The 18,988-nt window shown below is 41.8% G+C and overlaps 1 protein-coding gene across 21 annotated transcripts in view; it reads left to right on the forward strand.

Moving 5' to 3' along the window:
- The window catches only part of TPD52L1 (TPD52 like 1), a 56,493-nt gene that overhangs the window by 21,006 nt on the left and 16,499 nt on the right, over window positions 1-18,988 (forward strand). For 19 of the 21 annotated variants that reach the window (XM_045572699.1, XM_045572710.1, XM_045572701.1 and 16 more), the window contains exons 2-3: window positions 13,562-13,677; window positions 17,404-17,552. In XM_045572699.1, the coding sequence (XP_045428655.1) occupies window positions 13,562-13,677; window positions 17,404-17,552 (265 nt within the window). Of the gene's footprint in view, window positions 1-8,415; window positions 8,448-13,561; window positions 13,678-17,403; window positions 17,553-18,988 lie in introns of those variants that run through there. The other 2 variants (XM_045572705.1, XM_045572704.1) reach the window with 2 other exon arrangements.

Here is an 18,988-nt window from a genome sequence, read left to right on the forward strand (position 1 = left end):
GGTACATTGAGGATATTCTGTTTTTTGAGGATAAGCATGCCCTGCATTTCTGTGACACCCTTCAACGAGAGAAAGATTTGGTGTAAACTGCATAATTTTTAGTAATTTAAGTAAATTTCAGGTCTATGGGACAGACACTTGTGTGGAATTCCCTGATAATACTGGACAAACAGTATTCCCATCTTCTGGTGCTCTAACCAACACGTGCATCTTTGGATCCTTTAATGTTTTAACCTAGAACTTTTGAACTAGCTATTACCTTTCCTTGGAAATCTCTTTTATTTTTAATTTATTTTTAATTTTTATTCTTTATTGATTAGAGTATTACATATGTCTCCTTTTTCCCAGTCCCCCCAGCACATGCCCTCAACACCCCTCTCCGCCCCCAGTGTATGTGTCCATTGGTTCCGCTTATATGCACGCATACAAGTCCTTTGGCTGATCTCTTACCTCTCTCCTCCCAGCCTCCCCTGCCTTCCCTCTGAGGTTTGACGGTCTGTTCAATGCTTCTCTGTCTCTGGATCTATTTTTGTTCATCAGTTTATGTTGTTCATTATATTCCACAAATGAGTGAGATCATGTGATATTTATCTTTTTCTGGCTGGCTTACTTTGCTTAGCATAAAGAAAAATCTCTTTTCTTTTGGAGTTTGACATGGTACCACTTACATAATATATATTCTTTAAAATGGGGGGTTTTCAACATTAGCTGCCCATCAGTGTCACCTGTGGGTCTTAAAAAACACAGATGTAGACGAAACCTGTTTGGCTCAGTGGATAGAGCGTCGGCCTATGGACTGAAAGTTCCCGGGTTCGATTCCGGACAAGGGCATGTGCCTTGATGGTGGGCACATTCCCAGTAGGGGGTGTGCAAGAGGCAGCTGATCGATGATTCTCTCTCATCGATGTTTTTAACTCTATCCCTCTCTTTCTTCCTCTCTGTAAAAAATCAATAAAATAAACACCTTGTTTAAAAACAACAACAACAAAACAAACAAACAAAAAAAAACCCCACACAGATATACAAGGTTGACCTCAAAGATTCCAACTCAGCTAGCCTGGAATGATGCTCTTACATTTGGCTCAATGAATCATCCAAAGCTCAGGAAAACAAGGAAAGATAAGCTATCCATAGCTTCCAAAGTTGTGGTTCCTTTTAAGACTTTCTGTATTCTATTTTAAATCTTCACCTCAAATCCTTAATCCTTATGACTGTCACAGAGATAATGAGGAGATCAAACATGAACTTAGATTAGCCACAGAAACATCTGCGGCAGTTCCAAAGTTTTAATTGTTGTTTCAGTCATGTCAGAGCCTAATTACAGTTTTAAGGTATAAATAAGTTTTGGTATGCTGTCCTACAAATAGGGGAAATGTAAATAATTATCAACGAGGCTCTGTCTCAATGCATGGTTAACCACCACTAAGTTATTTTTAAGAAATATACCACATACATAGTTATTTTTCTGTTAGTTTATCTAAAGTACATGATAGTAAATAACTTGAAATAAAAGATTATTTATCTATAATATGTCTTTGGTGTTCATCTGATTCCACTTAAATTGTACAATAGATTTCCATGAAAATAGAACTTTCCTTTCCCCTTCATATTCGTGTACATATTTGATATCATATTTCATTCTTTTAAAAAATATATATATATTTTATTGATTTTTTATAGAGAGGGAGAGAGAGAGAGATAGAGTTAGAAACATCTATGAGAGAGAATCATCGATCAGCTGCCTCTTGCACACTCCCTACTGGGAATGTGCTTGCAACCCAGGTACATGCCCTTGACCAGAACTGAACCTGGGACCCTTCAGTCTGCTGGCTGATGCTCTATCCACTGAGCCAAACCGGTTTCGGCTCAGATTTCATTCTTTACCACCACCTCCCTCTCACATGGAATCCAAACAGATTTCTAGGTATGACTGGCTGTCCCCCTCATGTTAAGTAGGAGGCACAGAGGTGAGAATGAATGAGAATCCTGCTCAGAGCCACCTACCCAGTTAGCGGCAGACCCGGCATTGCAATTCATCTCAAGGGCGTAGTCACATTTCTAAATGACCAGGAAAACAAAAACCAGCAACCTTAAAACTGTTCCTGAGCTCTCTGGCCAAGTCTGTGCTTCCAGTCAGAATAATCATGTGGTGACTCTCCCATGGGGGCTCTCCAGAAAAGATGTCCCCAGCTTTTTCCAGACCACCAGGAGCTGCATTAAGTTTATTATCTGAAAATATTTCCTAAAACAGACTCCAAATCATGCTTGCTGAAATGTTTCCCCCCGCTTACTGCTCGCTGGGAGAAGGGCTGTGCCCTTTTCCTTTTAACACACCCTCCCTCCTGGTGTGAAATCTCTCGAGATGTCCTTTTCCAGGATAAATCTTTTTTTTTTTTTTTTTTTTTTTTTTTTTTTTTTTTTTTTTTTTTAATCTCTTCCCTTCATAATCTCTAAGCAAATAGTTCTCAACCACACATGTCCCCAGTCAACCCCATTCAGTCCAGAGTGGGGCTGACTCAAGTTCACTAGCTCAGAAATGCATGAAGTGTAACTTTCCTTGTTCTCCCACAGCTCATTTCCTTGTCCATTTTGAGTTCTTTTTCTACCAAGGAGGATCTTAGAGAAATGTTGCTCCCCAAAGCAGGAGACACTCCCCTCTCACTCCCTGCCTGGCCCAGAAGTGTGTGAGGTTCAGAATTCTTAAGCAGCAGAATATGCTGGGACGGTTTGGCTCAATGGATAGAGCGTCGGCCTGTGGATTGAAAGGTCCCGGGTTTGATTCCGGTCAAGGGCATATACTGTGGTTGCAGGCATATCCCCAGTAGGGGGTGTGCAAGAGGCAGCTGATCGATGATTCTCTTTCATCGATGTTTCTAACTCTCTATCCCTCTCTCTTCCTCTCTGTGAAAAATCAATAAAAATATATTTTAAAAAAAAAGAAAAAGAAAAAAAGAATTCTTAAGCGGCAGAATAGTTGCCGTGATTTTTTTTTTTAAAGCAAAATCTATTTTCCATTATAATTTAGAATATGATTAAGGTACTAATTAAGTAGGAAAACTTGCTATTTCTAAAATAACATATCATTTGATATTTCCTTGAAGGTAGGCCACACTTCAGAAACAAGGGTGCCTCTCAGGTAAGGTGGACCCCAGAAGATGAGCGCTGCTTGCCAAGTTGCTTGCTTGTCCTTTCAGTGTAGGGCTGAGGATTCAGATCAGCGGCAGGAACTATAAGCCAGCGAAGTGTACACATATTGGAGGTGGAAGACTCCACAGGGAATTGAAGCTCACTGAGCCTCAGGGGGAGGGGTTGCATCAGCTGTTTTCTAAGAGTCTCAAAGAGGCACGTGGGCCTCCACTGCCCAAAACAGCAGAGTCCCTGGTGACTCCATAAGAAGGAAAATGAAAGGAGGAGGTAGGGAATGTCCCAACAGAGTGTGGTCAACAGCAGCTCACTCCTGGAGTTCACAGGTATAGGCTGGGCGGACGCCTCTGGGCAGGGCGATCAGTCAGCCTGGGGACCTCTGAGTGAGCCTGGAGCTCCCATGAAAGGAGCAGAGGCTGGGGTCCGAGAAGGTCACCACTGTCAAAGCCCTACCAGGAACTAGGATTATATCCGGGCCTCAAGCCAGGACCCTGGCTCTCTTGACTAACGTGTGATCTTGAACGCTGTTTGGCTCTCTGAGAGGAGAAGGGGCCCAAGGCCTGTCTGCCTGTGGTTCGTTTCCCGTGGGTCCCGATGAGAGCAGGAGCAGCTCAGCCACTGGAGGCTCTGCAGTGCTTTAGACCCTGTCAGGCGGTTTGAGTCTCCTGTGCCTACTGTACTCCCAGTGTCTTGCGAGGCATTTAAAACCAACCGTGGCAGGGTTAAGTGATTTTTCCACTGCTTCACTGGAGATTTTTCCACTGCTTCCACCTCTGTTCACTTGCATGGCTGCTCCAGTCCTATCCTTCCACACACATTCATGGAGGCACGGGGCAGGAGTATGTGTTTACAAACTCATTACCTCCAAACTGGGAGGTAATGAAGCATGCCACCTGAATATAGAAAAAGCAAGGGACCCAGCTTGACCTCTCTCTCTCTCTCTCTGAACTTCAACTTTCTCATCTATAAATTAGGGAGAGTTAGTATACCTACCCATGTGAATTCACATGCATGTAACTCCTGGCCTAGTGGACACAGAGTCAGTGCGTGCACAGAGCCGTAATTGTGGGTGTGGAGCTGGCTCTGGGAGCAGAGCTTCCCCACTGTGTCTCAGCTGGGTGTTGTTTGTCCTACAGGGGACCCTGGACAATGTTTGGAGACATTTTTAATGGTCACACCTGGAAGGAAGGGAACTACTGGTATCTGGCTGTTAGAGGCCCTATGTCCTACTAGACATCCCACAATGCTCAGGACACAACAAAGGATCCCGTGCCCAAATGCCAGTAGCTCCCAGGCTGAGAGACCCATCTGGCTAAGTCATCATAGCAAAGAGGGATAAGGCTGTTTTCCCTTCATCCTTAGGAAAAAGAACGTGTTAAATACTATCAACATGCTAACATCACTGGCTCATCTGGCACCGAAGGAGATAAAGAGCCCAGAGATGCTAGACACTGCTGTGGAACTCAATCCAATTCTAGTGAAACAGAACTTTTCCTTGATTCTAAAAGGGAAGTTAATGGTGGTGTTTTTTTTTGTTTGTTTGTTTGTTTTTGTTTTTGTGTGTGTCTGTGTGTGTGTTTTTTTCATTTAAATAAGCAAGTCTAACTACTCAACTAGTTTATTGCACTATGAATTATAGGATCTAAGGCTAGGTTTTGTGGATTTTAATTTTTACCAATAATACAGCCTAAAATTTTTGATAGGTTCGTATGATTTACTAAATTATTGCTGATATTTGCATGACACCAAGAAAAAGGTCACTTGTTAAGTTCTGCCCATAAAGTGTTATTTCAAGTCAAATGAGACTGTAAAGAAAAAAAGAAGATATTTAGGTTTATCTTGCCTTAAATAGAAGTGAGTGCTTACATCACAAAATATTGGAAATCAGATGTTGATAAATTTTTTACAATGTCTTTATGCATAAAAACACTTGGGAGTCACAGGGCAGTTTTTAAAGCTCAGCTTTCATAGCATTTCCACCCTGTTCCATTGTTAGGTGAAGTCACCTCAGTGGGCGGGTCCTCACCCAGCTGCCTGGGCTGGGTGCCCTGGCACACATGACAGAGCCAGCAGTCATTGCCACGTTCTCATGTTGCTCGTCCACGTTACACTTGTGACACCTCTTTAAAAGGAACATACTTTAAACAATAAAATAAAATTTAAAAAATTAAAAATAATAATTAATAGAAAAAAATAAAAGGAACATGCATTTTGAAAGCTAACGATTATTATGAAAGCCCTTCTTTCCATCACCTCATTTGCAGTTTTTCATGTTTTAGCTTTGTTTGCCAACTAGGAAGGATTTTAAAGGAGAACTTGGGCGCCTTCCTGTGTTGGTGCAGGAAGTGTAGCCTGCCATAAATTCCATTAATAAATTCTTATGGTAGCTTGACCTTCTGTTTTTAAAAAACAGTTCTAAATTTCAGTCATTTGTTTAAAATGTGTTGAAAGTTGACTAGCCACAGATTTAAATATATATATTTTTTGAAAAACTTTCCATCCAAAATACCAGAAATGTTTTCAGAAAATAGAGCCAAAAGATGTGCAATAATCCAACATGACCTAAATTTTAAATGTGCTTCAGTAGTCATTCACCTCCAGAATGAGCGAAGGCCCTGGGTCTGCATGTGTGGGACACTCCAGCAACTGCTGGTGACTTCTGGTTACAGGTTCATGGATGGCATCTTTTTGCTGGGTTCTCACCTGGTAGAAGGGGTGAGAGAGCTCTTTGGAGCCTCTTATAAGGGCACTAATCCCACTCATGGGGACTACACCCTCCTGACCTAACCACCTCCTGAAGACCCCACCTCCTCATAGCATCACATTGAGGATTGTGATTTCAACATATGTATCTGGGGAGACACAAAATTCAGTCCATTGCACATGCTTGTTGTAACCAGCCAAGTATTACAGAGGTATGTAAAAGAGAGTTCATCTTTTCTTTATCCAATCTCACCCCCTGGTAGTGACCTGCGTTCACCGTTTGGTATGTATCTTTTCTCACCTTTCTCAGTGCTCATACAAACACCCGGACATTCCTGTTCACATAGAAGGTATTTTTGTGAAGCAGAGTGCTGTGTGCTGATTTTAATCCCAAGAGAGCCGAACACTGTGTATCAGGCCCAAGGGAGGAAGCCACACACTGCTGTGTATTGGTATTGGGGTTGTCAAGGAAAGACAGTCAAGCAGAGGATGGAACAAGAACAGAGCAAGATCAGCTTCAATACTGGACATCAGTCCCTCATGGCTATCAGGGCACCCCCCCACCCCCACACACACACCTCTGCTTCCTTAGCTGCAGACTGGGCAGTTGGCTTATGGATACCCTTCTCCTTTCTACGACCATCAATAATGGAGGGGAAAGGACTCCATCCCCTACTCCTCCTCAGTGGAATCTGAGATACTGAAAGGTGGGGGTGAGCCTAAGGGCCATTGACACCCATGCTTAAGCAGTGAACAAGAGCCCATATGAGCCTGGTATCTGAAAAGATACTCCCTCCCAAGGGCACAGGCTCAATGGACTCTCTATCTTCGGTAGGACGTGTTACAGGCCAAGGCTGCATGCACGAGACTGCCTTTTCCTACAGTGTTTGCTCCTCTCTCTAAATGGATCATGTGCAAACACTACTCAGCAACCTGATTTTCACATTTGCCAATATACAATGAACATTCCTTCTGGTCATTATTTCTAATAACTCAAAAATAGCACAGTGGGTACGCTGTACTTGTTTCATTTGTTCCCTTACTAATGGGCATCCAGGTTGTTTTTTGTTTTGTTTTTTTTATATATATATTTTTATTGATTTCAGAAAGGAAGGGAGATGAAGAGATAGAAACATCAATGATGAGAGAGAATCATTGGTCACCTCCTGCATGCTCCCCACTGGGGATCAAGCCCACAACCCTGACTGGGGAATTGAACTTTCTGGTCCATAAGTTGATGCTCAACCACTGAGCCATGCTGGCCAAGCGCAACCAGGTTTTTATAGTTGGCTACTATTGTCAACAATACTGTAGTAAATACCTAAAACCTATCTTCTTAGATAATCTTTTTTCTTCTGTAAGATTGATTCTCAAAAGCCTTTTAACCAGCTATCATAGCCCAGAAGCCAGTGGTATGTTAGAGGACCTATTTCTCCTGAACTCGCCCTAAAGGATAGCCCAGTACTTTATAAAGCCCTGTGAGCATGACTGAGAATGAGAATATAGCTCCTCCTATATAGCTGATCGCAGACACAGATCTGTGTGTCTCTGACTGCTGGATATCTCAGGACAACTCACCAAATGAATGAATGAAAATCCAGTTCTCAAGTGTAATGGTATAAGGAGAAGGAGAATGGGAGGAGGAGAAACAAAAGGGATATCTTTCTTTCTTTTCTTTTCTTTCTTCCTTTCTTTCTTTCTTTCTTTCTTTCTTTCTTTCTTTCTTTCTTTCTTTCTTAATGAGTGTTACTTTTTCATAATGAATTTGAATTTAGAATAATTTATTACTCTGGAATTTTCTTAGTGATACATGTGAGACTGTCTTCAGTCTTGCTGAAGGCAGAAATCTAAGTCTGGGTGTTAAATTCTGAGATTTTTTTGTGTGTGTCATATTTGGCTTCCTTTCCTAAGTACCTAAAGAGATAAGTTGAATATATGTGTGCTTGTATTGGGGAGGGGAGGGGAGATGAGGGTGGAGATGCAGGAAAAAGGATGACCTAAAGGTTAAAGTGGTGAGCCTACCTATGGTTTGTCTATACACATTCCTGGAATAGTTTTATTTTTCTCATGTGATGCAGGTGTTTACTCAGAAAAGGAAGTTCCCAGAGTCTATGCGTTAGGAACATGAGCTATTTTTGGTTTTCCCTAACTATTTGTTTGGTATTCTTTATTTAAATGTGTGGCTGCTGTGTTGTTATATCTTTGTTTTGGGGTCATTGTGGCCTGAGTTGCTGTTTTATGCAGTTGCACCTGTTTTGTAAGTGTGTCAAACTGTGCCTTTCAAGGTTAATAAATAGTGATTTAAAATGGGAAGAATATCCCAAATGCCTAAATCTTATATTTGAAGCTGAGGAGATTTGTGATAAATATTTTGCATCTTTTAATTGAAAATTAATCTCTGTGGTTTTGAGGGTAGTCACTGACACTCTCATGACCAGCAGAAGCCATTGGTGTGGGTGAGGTCACATGACCTCATGAGAGGTATAAAAGCTCAGGTCTGAGCAGCTCACTCTTTGATTGTGACTGGAGTTGGTCCCACTGGAGTGAAGTTCAGAAGCAACTCCTGGAGGAGCACATTTACCACATCATCTGTAAGAAACGTAAGCTTCTCTATTTCTGGCTTTCATTTTAAAAAAACCACACCAAAACAAACCTGTGTTTCCTATACTTGTTCTCTTGACTTACTTATTAAACATTTTTTTAAAAATGTTTCTACAGTATTGACAGTTAACTAAAATCAGTTTTCCCAATGCTTACCAGTAATCTTTTGCTGTTCATTTAGCTCCTCAAGTAGATTTTATTCTGAGGTTGTAAAAAGCACAGAAATGGCCATACGTTATTTGATCTAGATACTTGGCAAGTCAGTCTCCCAGAAGATTGGTTAGTAGAGACTGTCATCTAAGAGGCTCATTATTGCAGTGTGAACCGTGAAACAACCCGCAGGAAATGATATGAATTTAAGCTTCATATGTGGTATCTTGGAATCCAATATCTTTTCAGTATGCAGCCTACCAGAGGATGCCAGCCTGGATGGCCAGCTGGTCTTACACAGTGATTAAAGTTGTGTATTAATGCAATGTTAGTTTCTGTAGCTAGCCCAGTAAAATTATGTCCTGAAGCAAGCCACTCCCATGGCCCTGGGCAGTGCCACCATTATCTTCAGGCAAGCAGGTCCTACCCATCCATCGCCCTAATCCCTACAGCTCTCAGCGCCTTCAGGAGCACCCTAACGCCATGAGTTTTTTCTTTTAGACACTAGAGTCAATTTTAATTGGCATCTACTTGAATTGTCACCTAGGCAGAGTTTTTGTTTTTGTTTTTTTAAATTGAAAGATGGATTATACGAATTTAATCTAACCCCCTACAATCTCAGAAGGATCTTCTGATAAAATATTTAGTAAAAAGCATAAAATCTTTCTTTATTCACCTGTTTAGTGCACGCTCAAGCTGAGTATTACAGATGTGACTTATTTATTTATTTTTTTAAGCTACATTATTAAATGAAACCAAAGCTTTAGAAATCAGGGCTATTAATAGTGGTGACTCATGTATTCATGTTTTTAGAAGGACAATAAACTTCTGCAGGACAGTGTTAGAAATATTTTTTTATAAAGTTGTTTAGCTATAATTATAGTAATAGTATTATGTGTGCTAATGCAATTTATAATGCAAGTCATAATGTATTGATAACTTATACATATATAATATTTAGTAGTGATATATAGTAATATGGATAGAGAGCAAAAAAGTCAACACTTTAGATCAATTTAAGACACACAGCATACTACTTGTTATTCTAGTAGTTGGCAACTTGGTAGGATTCTTAGAAGGGAGACTCAGGAGGAAGTGGAGGAGGCTATTGAGAGTGATGAAGAGGCATAAAAGCATAGGGTTGTCTAGAAACATGACTGAGAGACACTGCATATGTTAGACGGGCTGGTTTCAAAGCGTGGTGGGAAAATCATAGGCAGGCTAATTGGAATCATCACTTGAATGCTAGCATACAGACTTTCAAATTTAGGCTGGAAGTGACTCCATCCACCGAATCTGTTTTGAACTGAGTTTTGACATGATGAAAGTAATATGTTCAAAATATTGATTTGAGTGTTGTGTAGGCTGGGTAGTGGGGAGATTGCAAGCAAGGAAACAAGATTTAACTAAGATTTCAGTAGTGTGAGTGTGTAGTGATAAAACCCAAATCACTGTCATAGCAATGAAAATTAAAAAGGGTAGACAATTATGACAGATAACAAAAGGATAAAGAAAGGACATCAAGAAGACTTCACAGTTTAATTTTCTGTGGTTGGGGACTAATCCAGTAAACATTAGTTGAGCAACTCCTATTTAAGAGAGTTTAGGAGATGTAGACTTACAATTAGTCTGCCTATGTACATTTCCTATGTACATATTCAATACAAGTTATCGTCAAATGAATGAAAAGCTGTTCATTAATGAAAGTCCATAAGAAATAATATTTAATTTTTGTGTGGTAGGTTTAGGAAATGTGTAGAATGAATTCTAATAAGGAAATTTGTTTTATAACTTTAATTTCCACCCTCCTAGAATTAGCATGTATAAAATCGAGTGCACTTACAGATAATCGTAAATCCAACATTAATGAGATTAGCCCAATAGTTTTACCCTTGAAGAATAAAGGAAGATATTTTGAAATTTTATATTTGCCTGAAGTTATTTTTACCAAATGTCATGAGGAAACTATAGTTAAGTAGTAAATATCACAGTCTTAAATTTATTATTTAAAACATAGTGAATTTACATTTAAGCTAGTTTATTGCATCCTTTCTTTTATGAAGTCCTGGGATAATTTTGTATACTTTTTGCAATTATATGCTTTTCTTCCTTTGCTTGGTTATACAGATGGATTTATTTTGTTAATTTCTTAATATGGTTCTCATATACCTACCTGCAAGCTTATTTTTCTCTTTAAAGGAAATTCTGGCCTAGCCAGTGTGGCTCAGTGGTTGAGCATCGACCTATGAATCAGTAGGTCACAGTTCAATTCTGGTTAGGCTACATGCCCATCTTTCAGGCTTCATCCCCAATGTGGGCTGTGCAGGAGGCAGCCGGTCAATGATTCTTTTTCATCATTGATGTTTCTATCTCTCCCTCTCCCTTCCTCTATGAAATCAATAAAAATACTTTATTTCTGTAACTTCTATATATGTCTCAACAGTGCAAAATATGGCCACTCATCTGACATTATAGTTTGTAATCATTTTAACTCACAGCTGTCTGTACGGTTTCAGTCGTATGCATGAAGCCATGACCTAATCCATTGGAGTGCTGGCGGGGTGCATCAGCAGTGTGCTGGCACCAATGGGAGATTTTGTTTCAAAGCTGAAGGAGGCTCTCTGATCCAAAACCCACCTTTTGATTTATACTTTCCTACACTTTTTGTTTACTATTCTTCAGTGGTTGGAAGACAGGGAAGGATATACGCTTTGCAGTCAGGCTGGCCTAAGTGAGAGCCCAACAACATGTAACTGAGCCAGACCTTGACCCCAGGTCCCAGGAGTGAGGGTCCTCATCGCCAAGGCTGGGACCAGCTGCAGTGACTTCCCAGTTGGATCTGGTTCAGTGTGGGGCGTCATGTAGCACCACATGGGAGGCTTAAATGAGTCACCACTGGCCGATTGCAGGTAGAGTGAAAGCATGAACATGATAGCCTTTGACAAGTGCTCTAAGACAGACCTGCTTCCAAAAATGTCACCTCGCCGATGGAGAGGCACAGTTCCTGCCCTGGAGTCAGACCTGTGGCTCTCTGTTACCTTCGTTAACCCTCATGTTTTATTGCATGAAAATGGAAGTAAAATGGCTGTCTTGAAGTGCAAACTACTCCTATGGTGGGTTTCTTGACACTACGTCTTGGTGTACATACATGGTCTATCATTTTTAAAAAACTTATACCTGATCTGGGTATGGGCCCTTAGGCTTTGGGAAGTGGGGAAGGAAAATAGGCCTAGTTCATTCTAGTGCAATAATTTAATAAAAGAAACAAAACAAACAAAAAAAACCTTTATTTATTTATTTAAAATATATTTGATTGAGTTTTCACAGAGAGGAAGAGAGAGAGGGATAGAGAGCCAGAAACATCGATCAGCTGCCTCCTGCACACCTCCTACTGGGGATGTGCCCGCAACCAAGGTACATGCCCTTGACCGGAATCGAACCCGGGACCCTTCAGTCCACAGGCCGACGCTCTATCCACTGAGCCAAAACAACAACAACACACAACCCTTTAAATAATACCCATTTTCTCAGTGAGAGTACCTCCTCGCTCAGATGTCTTCTTTGTCAGTGCCCCCTTTCCCTTGCCCTGGCTAAGGTGGTATCAGTATATGGAAGCAGGAAGGGCCCAGGTAGTGCCTCCTGTTCTCTGCTGCTCTTCCAGCAGCTGGAGCCATATCTTCTGATGCTGGCATTTCTGCAGATATGCCTCTTGATGTTGTTGTCTTCCTCTGCTGAGTTTGGGCCTAGTAGCCTTTCCAAGCTGATTCAGCCTCATGTGGCTCTCTTTGGTGAGAGATTTTCTCTACCTGGCCAGGGCCCATAACGCCAGCGTCTGCTGCAGGGGCATCAACCTGTTGCCAAGGTGGCAGGATTCTCCCTGAGTACTGTGGGGAGTTCTGGAGCCCATGTGTGGTTAACTCACTGCAGTGGGGGAAGTAAACACCAAGGACCGATTTTGGCAACCACCCAGCACCTGGCTGGTTTACAGGCATTGGCTGTGCTCCAGATTGGTGTGGGATGTCCTGAGTGATATTTTTTTCTAGAGCTCAGAAAGGAAATTGGGGCAGCCTTTCTGTACTAGTCAGGGACCAAGAGAGAAACAGATGGATGGCGTTCTCCAAGGGGGTGCCCGATTCAGGAGAGTTTAATGAAGGGACTATTCGAAGATGGGAAGAGTTAAAGGAAACCAAGAGGGGATGTTGAAGCTTCTCAGAACTAATCAATAGAACAATATCCTCGGTGAGGATAAATAAATAAATAAATAAAAATAAGTGTAGCCATTAAAAAAAGAGAGAGAGAGAGAGAGTGAGGCCAGCTTCAGAAGAACTTTGCAGATTGGGCCATATTTATACTCTTTAAGTAGAATGATTTTGTAGGATAATTATTTACCTTCTTCTTTTGACTTTTAACAAACTATCTTTTAATTGTTTTATTGAATAATAATACTAAATATACAAAACTATTTACAAAATACATTGGAAAATTCAGAAAATACTCATGCACAGTGTCCCAGAAATGGGCCTGCTCTCATTAACTCCACAAATATGTCCTCTGGGTTCCCACATTCTTTCCCTCTTCTTCCCCCTCTCCGCCCCTGCTGCCTCAGAGCCAACCGTGGTCCTGAATGCTTTATCATCGCCTTGCTTTCCTTCATAAATCTATTCTTACACAATACTTTATTTAGTTTTGCAACTTTGTGTAAGTGGAGCCGTACTCTGTGAGCTTCTGTAACGTGTTTTTTCCACTCAGAATCTGGTTCCCAAGTTTCATTCATGTGATCACATCAGCAAACTTATCACAGTATTATTTGCTATATTTTCCTTCACCTTTCTCACCAACTCCTCTCCCCTCCCCTCTGACAACCATCTTCTTGGTCTGTTTCTATGAATCTGTTTTTGGTTTGTCTTATTTGTTCGTTCACTTAAAAAAAAAAAGTGTTATGTTTTATCCATCTTGCCTGAAGGTCTGTTGGAGGCCGAACCACTGCGAGGAAGAGATGAAGACGCAGTAGCCAGCGCTGACTTCTCTAGCATGCTCTCTGACGAGGAGAGAGAAGAGCTAAAGGCAGAACTAGTTCAGGTATGTTTAGGAATCTTATTGTTCCTGTGTCTATCTCTGGATCTTGAGAGTTACTATTACTTTTATGTAAGTCCCATATTACAATTGTTTTATTACACTCAGTAAAACTTGATAAATGATGTACTGCAAGATGATTTATTTGGGGGGTATTTTTTTGGGGGGGTATTTTGTGATGCTACTGGTCCATTATTTGTTGGTTACAGTACAAAAATGGATGGTTATACTGCTTAAGCAACAACGATAATTAGCATTTCCTACTCTTTTAGTATCACAGTACCATGGGGATAATAAACCACTTACAAACCTGGTGGAATTCCTTCAAGACCCTGCAAGTACAAGCTGCTTTTTAAGAGGAGTTTTTGTTTTAGGTCAGCAACGTAGCTCAACAAACACTTTGAAATGATTTAGTTGTCATAAAAAAAGTCAATCACAAACTGGATTTATTGAGTTGTGCTCTTTTGCAGAAGAATAAAGCTGTACAAATAGAGAGGAAAGCTGTGCTGGCTGTAGGCTTCCTTAGATCGCAGGTAGTTGTTGGGACATTGGAACTTAGAGGCGAGGAGGATGCCTGGCTCACTGTGAATGCAACTCCCTGTTCAAGAATTTTGTTTGCAGCACCTACTAACCCTTGAACACTTGGCTAAGGAGCGGTTGGTTGCATTACAGAAGCTAAGGACACAGGGAGCTTCCCACGTACAATGGGCAGCAGGGGAGAGGGGTGAAGCCAGCATCCCCTCCCCATTCTGAATCCCTGGCTCTGAGGGCAGGAAGCTCCTGGTCCATCGGGAAGCAAGGCTTTCACCCCTGGCTCCAACCTGGGGACAGAGCCCCTAGCTCCACCGTTCCCTCAGCCCCTTGTCCACGGCAGACTCCTCAAGCTCTCAGGCCCTGAGAGTGTGTGTTCGTGACAGTTCATAATCACACTGAAGATTTTTCAGGTGCTTTCCCAAGACACACCCTAAAATAACTTCATAAAAATCAGCTTATTCCTCTGGCACAGCTGAAGTTATTTTTGTAAGCACAGTACCTCCAATCAAAGAGCCTGCTTCTTTGGCTGGGTTTGTCTGTGGCCACTGATCCGGAACCAGTCAGGTGACTTCAACCCGGCCATGCATTCCGGAGTGCACGGGCCAAAGTCAGCCTTCACTGAGCGAGCATGCAGCTCCACGTTTCCTTTAGGCCTGAATTCTGTTCACGACCTGCTCATGTCCGTGGTGGTGTCCAAAGGGTATGGTCCGTAGGCCAGTGTAAGTTAACTGATTCCATGCTAAATTTTAATTCCTTCATAGAACAGTCCAGGTTTAAGTTCACATGCAACCTCTGTGACAGACCAGTTTTTAGAAAATGACTTGATTTTTCTAGGTTCTGGGATTCTGTCAATGCATTTTTTGCACATTCTGTGTTTTCTTAATGTTCAACAGTGAGTATGGACTACTTTTATAATCAAGAAATGGTTGCCCTGACCGGTTTGGCTCAGTGGATAGAGCATAAGCCTGTGGACTGAAGGGCCCCAAGTTGGATTCCGGTCAAGGGCATGTACCTTGGCTGTGGGCACATCCCTAGTAAGAGGTGTACAGAAGGCAGCTGATTGATGTTTCTCTCTCATCGATGTTTCTAACTCTCTATCCCTTTCTTCCCCTCGGGTAAAAAAAAATCAATAAAATATATATGTATATTAAAAAAAAAAAAAAAGGTAAGGTAAGCCTGGGCTCTATATGGAGACCCCACTGAGTATAAATAACCCTCAGTGTTTTCAAAAATTTCTGTTTTTTTCTGGCCACATTAATAAGCTTCCAGTGCACCTAACTCCTAACACTTTCTGAGCCCGAATTCTGAAAATAACACCAGACTCCCGTCACTGTGTTCAAGTTGCCAGAATGCATGTTTTCATTCCTCAGAATGCATTAGCCTCAGTGCTTGCTCGCTCTTATTTCTGGATTTCTCAGAGACAAGGGAGTATTGCATCCTGCCCTATTGTGTGCTCACCAAGGGCTGGCACCAGGAAGACCTGTCCTTATGCTGGGAGACGTGAAAGAAGCCAGTATTGTCCAAAAGGCTACATCTTAGATAAAGTCTGCATTTTAAAAGAGGAATCTGTTGTTAACACAGTTTAGCTTTTATTGTAGTTTATGACGGTAGCATGTGATATGTGTGTTTTTCTAAGTTCTTCAGTGGGAGGAGGTGGAGGAGGGTATAGGGGAACAGATGGTGATGGACGGAGACTTGACTTGGGATGGTGTACACACAATACAGTGTACAGATGTGTGGTGGAATTGTGCACCTGAATTCTGTATAGTTCTGTTAACCAATGTCACTCCAGTAAATTCAATAAAAAGGAAGAAAAGAAACTAAAAATAAATAAAGAAAAGCTTGTTCAGTGTGAGGCCAATATCACCTCTGATCTGGTGCATGCTTTGTGTGTAGTAGGTGCGCGATAAGACTTTTAACTTTATTTTATAGCTCCAGTGAATATTTGTATTTGTAAACACCAGAAGTGGATTATGCTTTTTTATAAGGTTATCAATATATTAAGATATTTTGTGTCGAAGATTTGATCTCATTCATCTTATTACCAGTTGCTCCTGACATCTCCAAGGTCTCTGTACATCTATTCAGCGTTTCTTTCCCTCTGTCTCCATTTTTAACTAAACTTGCTCAATATTTCTGTGCTACAAACATCCACTCCCACTTCCATTTCAGTAAGATGAATTTTATGATCAGTATTCCATAATGTAACATGGCTTTTGAAAAGGATGAAGTGTTGGCATTAGTGCTAGAAATCTGTGTTTTATAACAATTAGAAACTGCCAATGTCCCCTCGATAAAGTGACTCAGGAAAAATGGGTATTAATAGGATTAGGAAAAATACCAGAACTCATTATCCAGCAGGCAGAACCTATGTTCAGGCTCCCTCCATCCACTCTTGGTTCCCCTCTCCTTGGGTGTGTGGTTCCTCAGGAAGAACTCACAGTGCCCTCAAGCTCCCATCTCTTAGACTTACAGACTCAGCTCCTTCCTCCCAATCCTTTATTCTTTCTGGACTAAGCTAGTGACCAGCTAAAGTGTTCATAACCAATAATGTCTTACTGTAGCATTCTTCTGTATTAGTGAGGGTTTTCCAGAGAAACAGAACCAATCCTGTCTAATAAAAGGGTAATATGCAAATTAACCATCACTCTATCACAAAGATGGTAGCACCCATCGTGGCCAGGGCAGGAGGGGCCTCTGGGGGCAACGCCAGCCCAGCATCCTGCACCCCAGCCAAATGGAGGGAGGGGTCTCTGGCTAGAGGCCAGGGCACAGAACACTGGCGTTGCAGACCAGGCTGAGGGGCCTCCCCACCATGCATGAATTTCAAGCACTGGGCCTCTGGTTTTATTTATATATATATATATATATATATATATATATATATATATATATATGAATGATATGTGTATATATGTGTGTGTGTGTGTGTGTGTGTATGTATATATATGTATGTATGTATACAGGTCCCAAGATCTATAGTCAGCAAGCTGGAGACCTATGGAAAAAGGGTGTGCTTCCAGTCTGAAGGCTAGCAGGCTCAAGGCCCAGGAAGAGCTAACATCACCCTTTGAATCCAAAGGCAGAAAACACACACACACACACACACACACACACACACACACACACACACCTGGGGTAGGTGCATGTTTCAGCTTAGTCTGACATCTTTCCTCACTGCTTCCCTCCTACTTGTAGCTGGAAGACGAAATTACAACATTACGACAAGTATTATCAGCAAAAGAAAGGCACCTGATTGAGATAAAGCAAAAACTCGGCATGAACCTGATGAATGAAATAAAACAGAACTTCAGCAAAAGCTGGCATGACATGCAGACCACCACTGCGTAAGTACATTCCTGGAATACTAACCAATCACTTCGTCTGCCATCTTGCCACTTTTCAATTTTTTTGTTTTTTTCCCTAAACGGTATTGTAGCTAAAAAAGGACACTGACTTGGTATTGTAGCTAAAAAAGGACACTTTCTCTAAAAATAGGGGGAAAACCTCAATAATCATTTTTAAAATGTTGCATGTGGAACATGCTCCATAAAGTATTAAACTTTGTTCACTAAAATTCTATTTTTACTCAGACCACTTTACAGTATTGCATATTTTTTTTAAAAAAATCTTTCTTTTTATTATATATTTTAAGCATTTTTGAATATGTAGTTTTTATATGTTCTCATAAAATTGTAAATGGATATGCAGAGTTTGGTAGTAGGAAGAAATACCGGGATGGATGGCCATTATTTCAGTCTCGTTGGGGCCATCTTTGCCTGCTGATGCCTGAAAGCTACGGTCTAAGACCCTTTGTTGCTGTATGAAGGTGCCCTTTGTTGGAGGAGTTGGATTAAAGGAGTCTGCTGTTTCCCTGCTGTGTTTCCTTTAGTTTCCAGTGAAAGAAGACCCTATAACAGCCTATCCCATAGACTTCTATGCTTGTGCACCCCACGGGCTCTCCAGGCAGGGACAGGGCACAGAGTAGGGCAGGATGGAGCCAGGGAGCCCAGCAGTTGATCTGCAGAGGCTAACCAGCCTTCCCCAACCTGACGCTAATTAGAGAAGACGAGAGGCCGGTTGCAGGAAGATTCGTGCAATAGGTCTTCCTTCCCCTGGCTTCCGGCACTGGTTTTCCTCCCGCACCCGGGACCCAGGCCTTCGCTCTGGCTGCCGCCTTCTGCCTTCACTCCGGCCGGAATCTGCTACCTTTGCTGCTGACTCTGGCCAGAGTCTGCCATTTTCGTCTTTACTGCAGCTGGAGTGCTGCTCCTGTAGATCCCTTTACCCCCCACCCTCCCTCTCATAGCAGGCGTCCTTCCCTGTCCGGCCACTCCACGCCTGGAGCGGTTGGGTGGTGGGGCTGCCGCCATCTTTGTCCTTCTAATTTGTATCTTCCCTTCTGATTGGCTGGTAGGCATCATGGAGGTATGGTCAATTTGCAACTTTTTCTTTTATTAGTGTAGATAAGACACCTCACATGGATGTTTATACATTTCAAATACATAATGCAACACCATGTGAACAATCTGCCGAAAAGCATAGCTGGATTTTAGGCATTACATTAATGAGCCCGTGTGTCAGCAGTTTGGCCTATGTCTTTGCACCTTGGTGGCCTAGACCCATTAATGGCCCTGACCCCGTGAGATGGAACAATCTCCAGTCCTAGGATCTGGTAACCTGTGTATTAATCTGGGTCTGGAGGCTTCACGTCACACTGACCTGAACTCTCTTCTGGGTGTGAGAACCAGGCCAGATGTTGTGCTTGGCCCTTCTGACCACA

Source organism: Pipistrellus kuhlii, unplaced genomic scaffold (assembly GCF_014108245.1).
Source record: "Pipistrellus kuhlii isolate mPipKuh1 unplaced genomic scaffold, mPipKuh1.p scaffold_m20_p_5, whole genome shotgun sequence".
Classification (NCBI taxonomy): Eukaryota; Metazoa; Chordata; class Mammalia; order Chiroptera; family Vespertilionidae; genus Pipistrellus; species Pipistrellus kuhlii.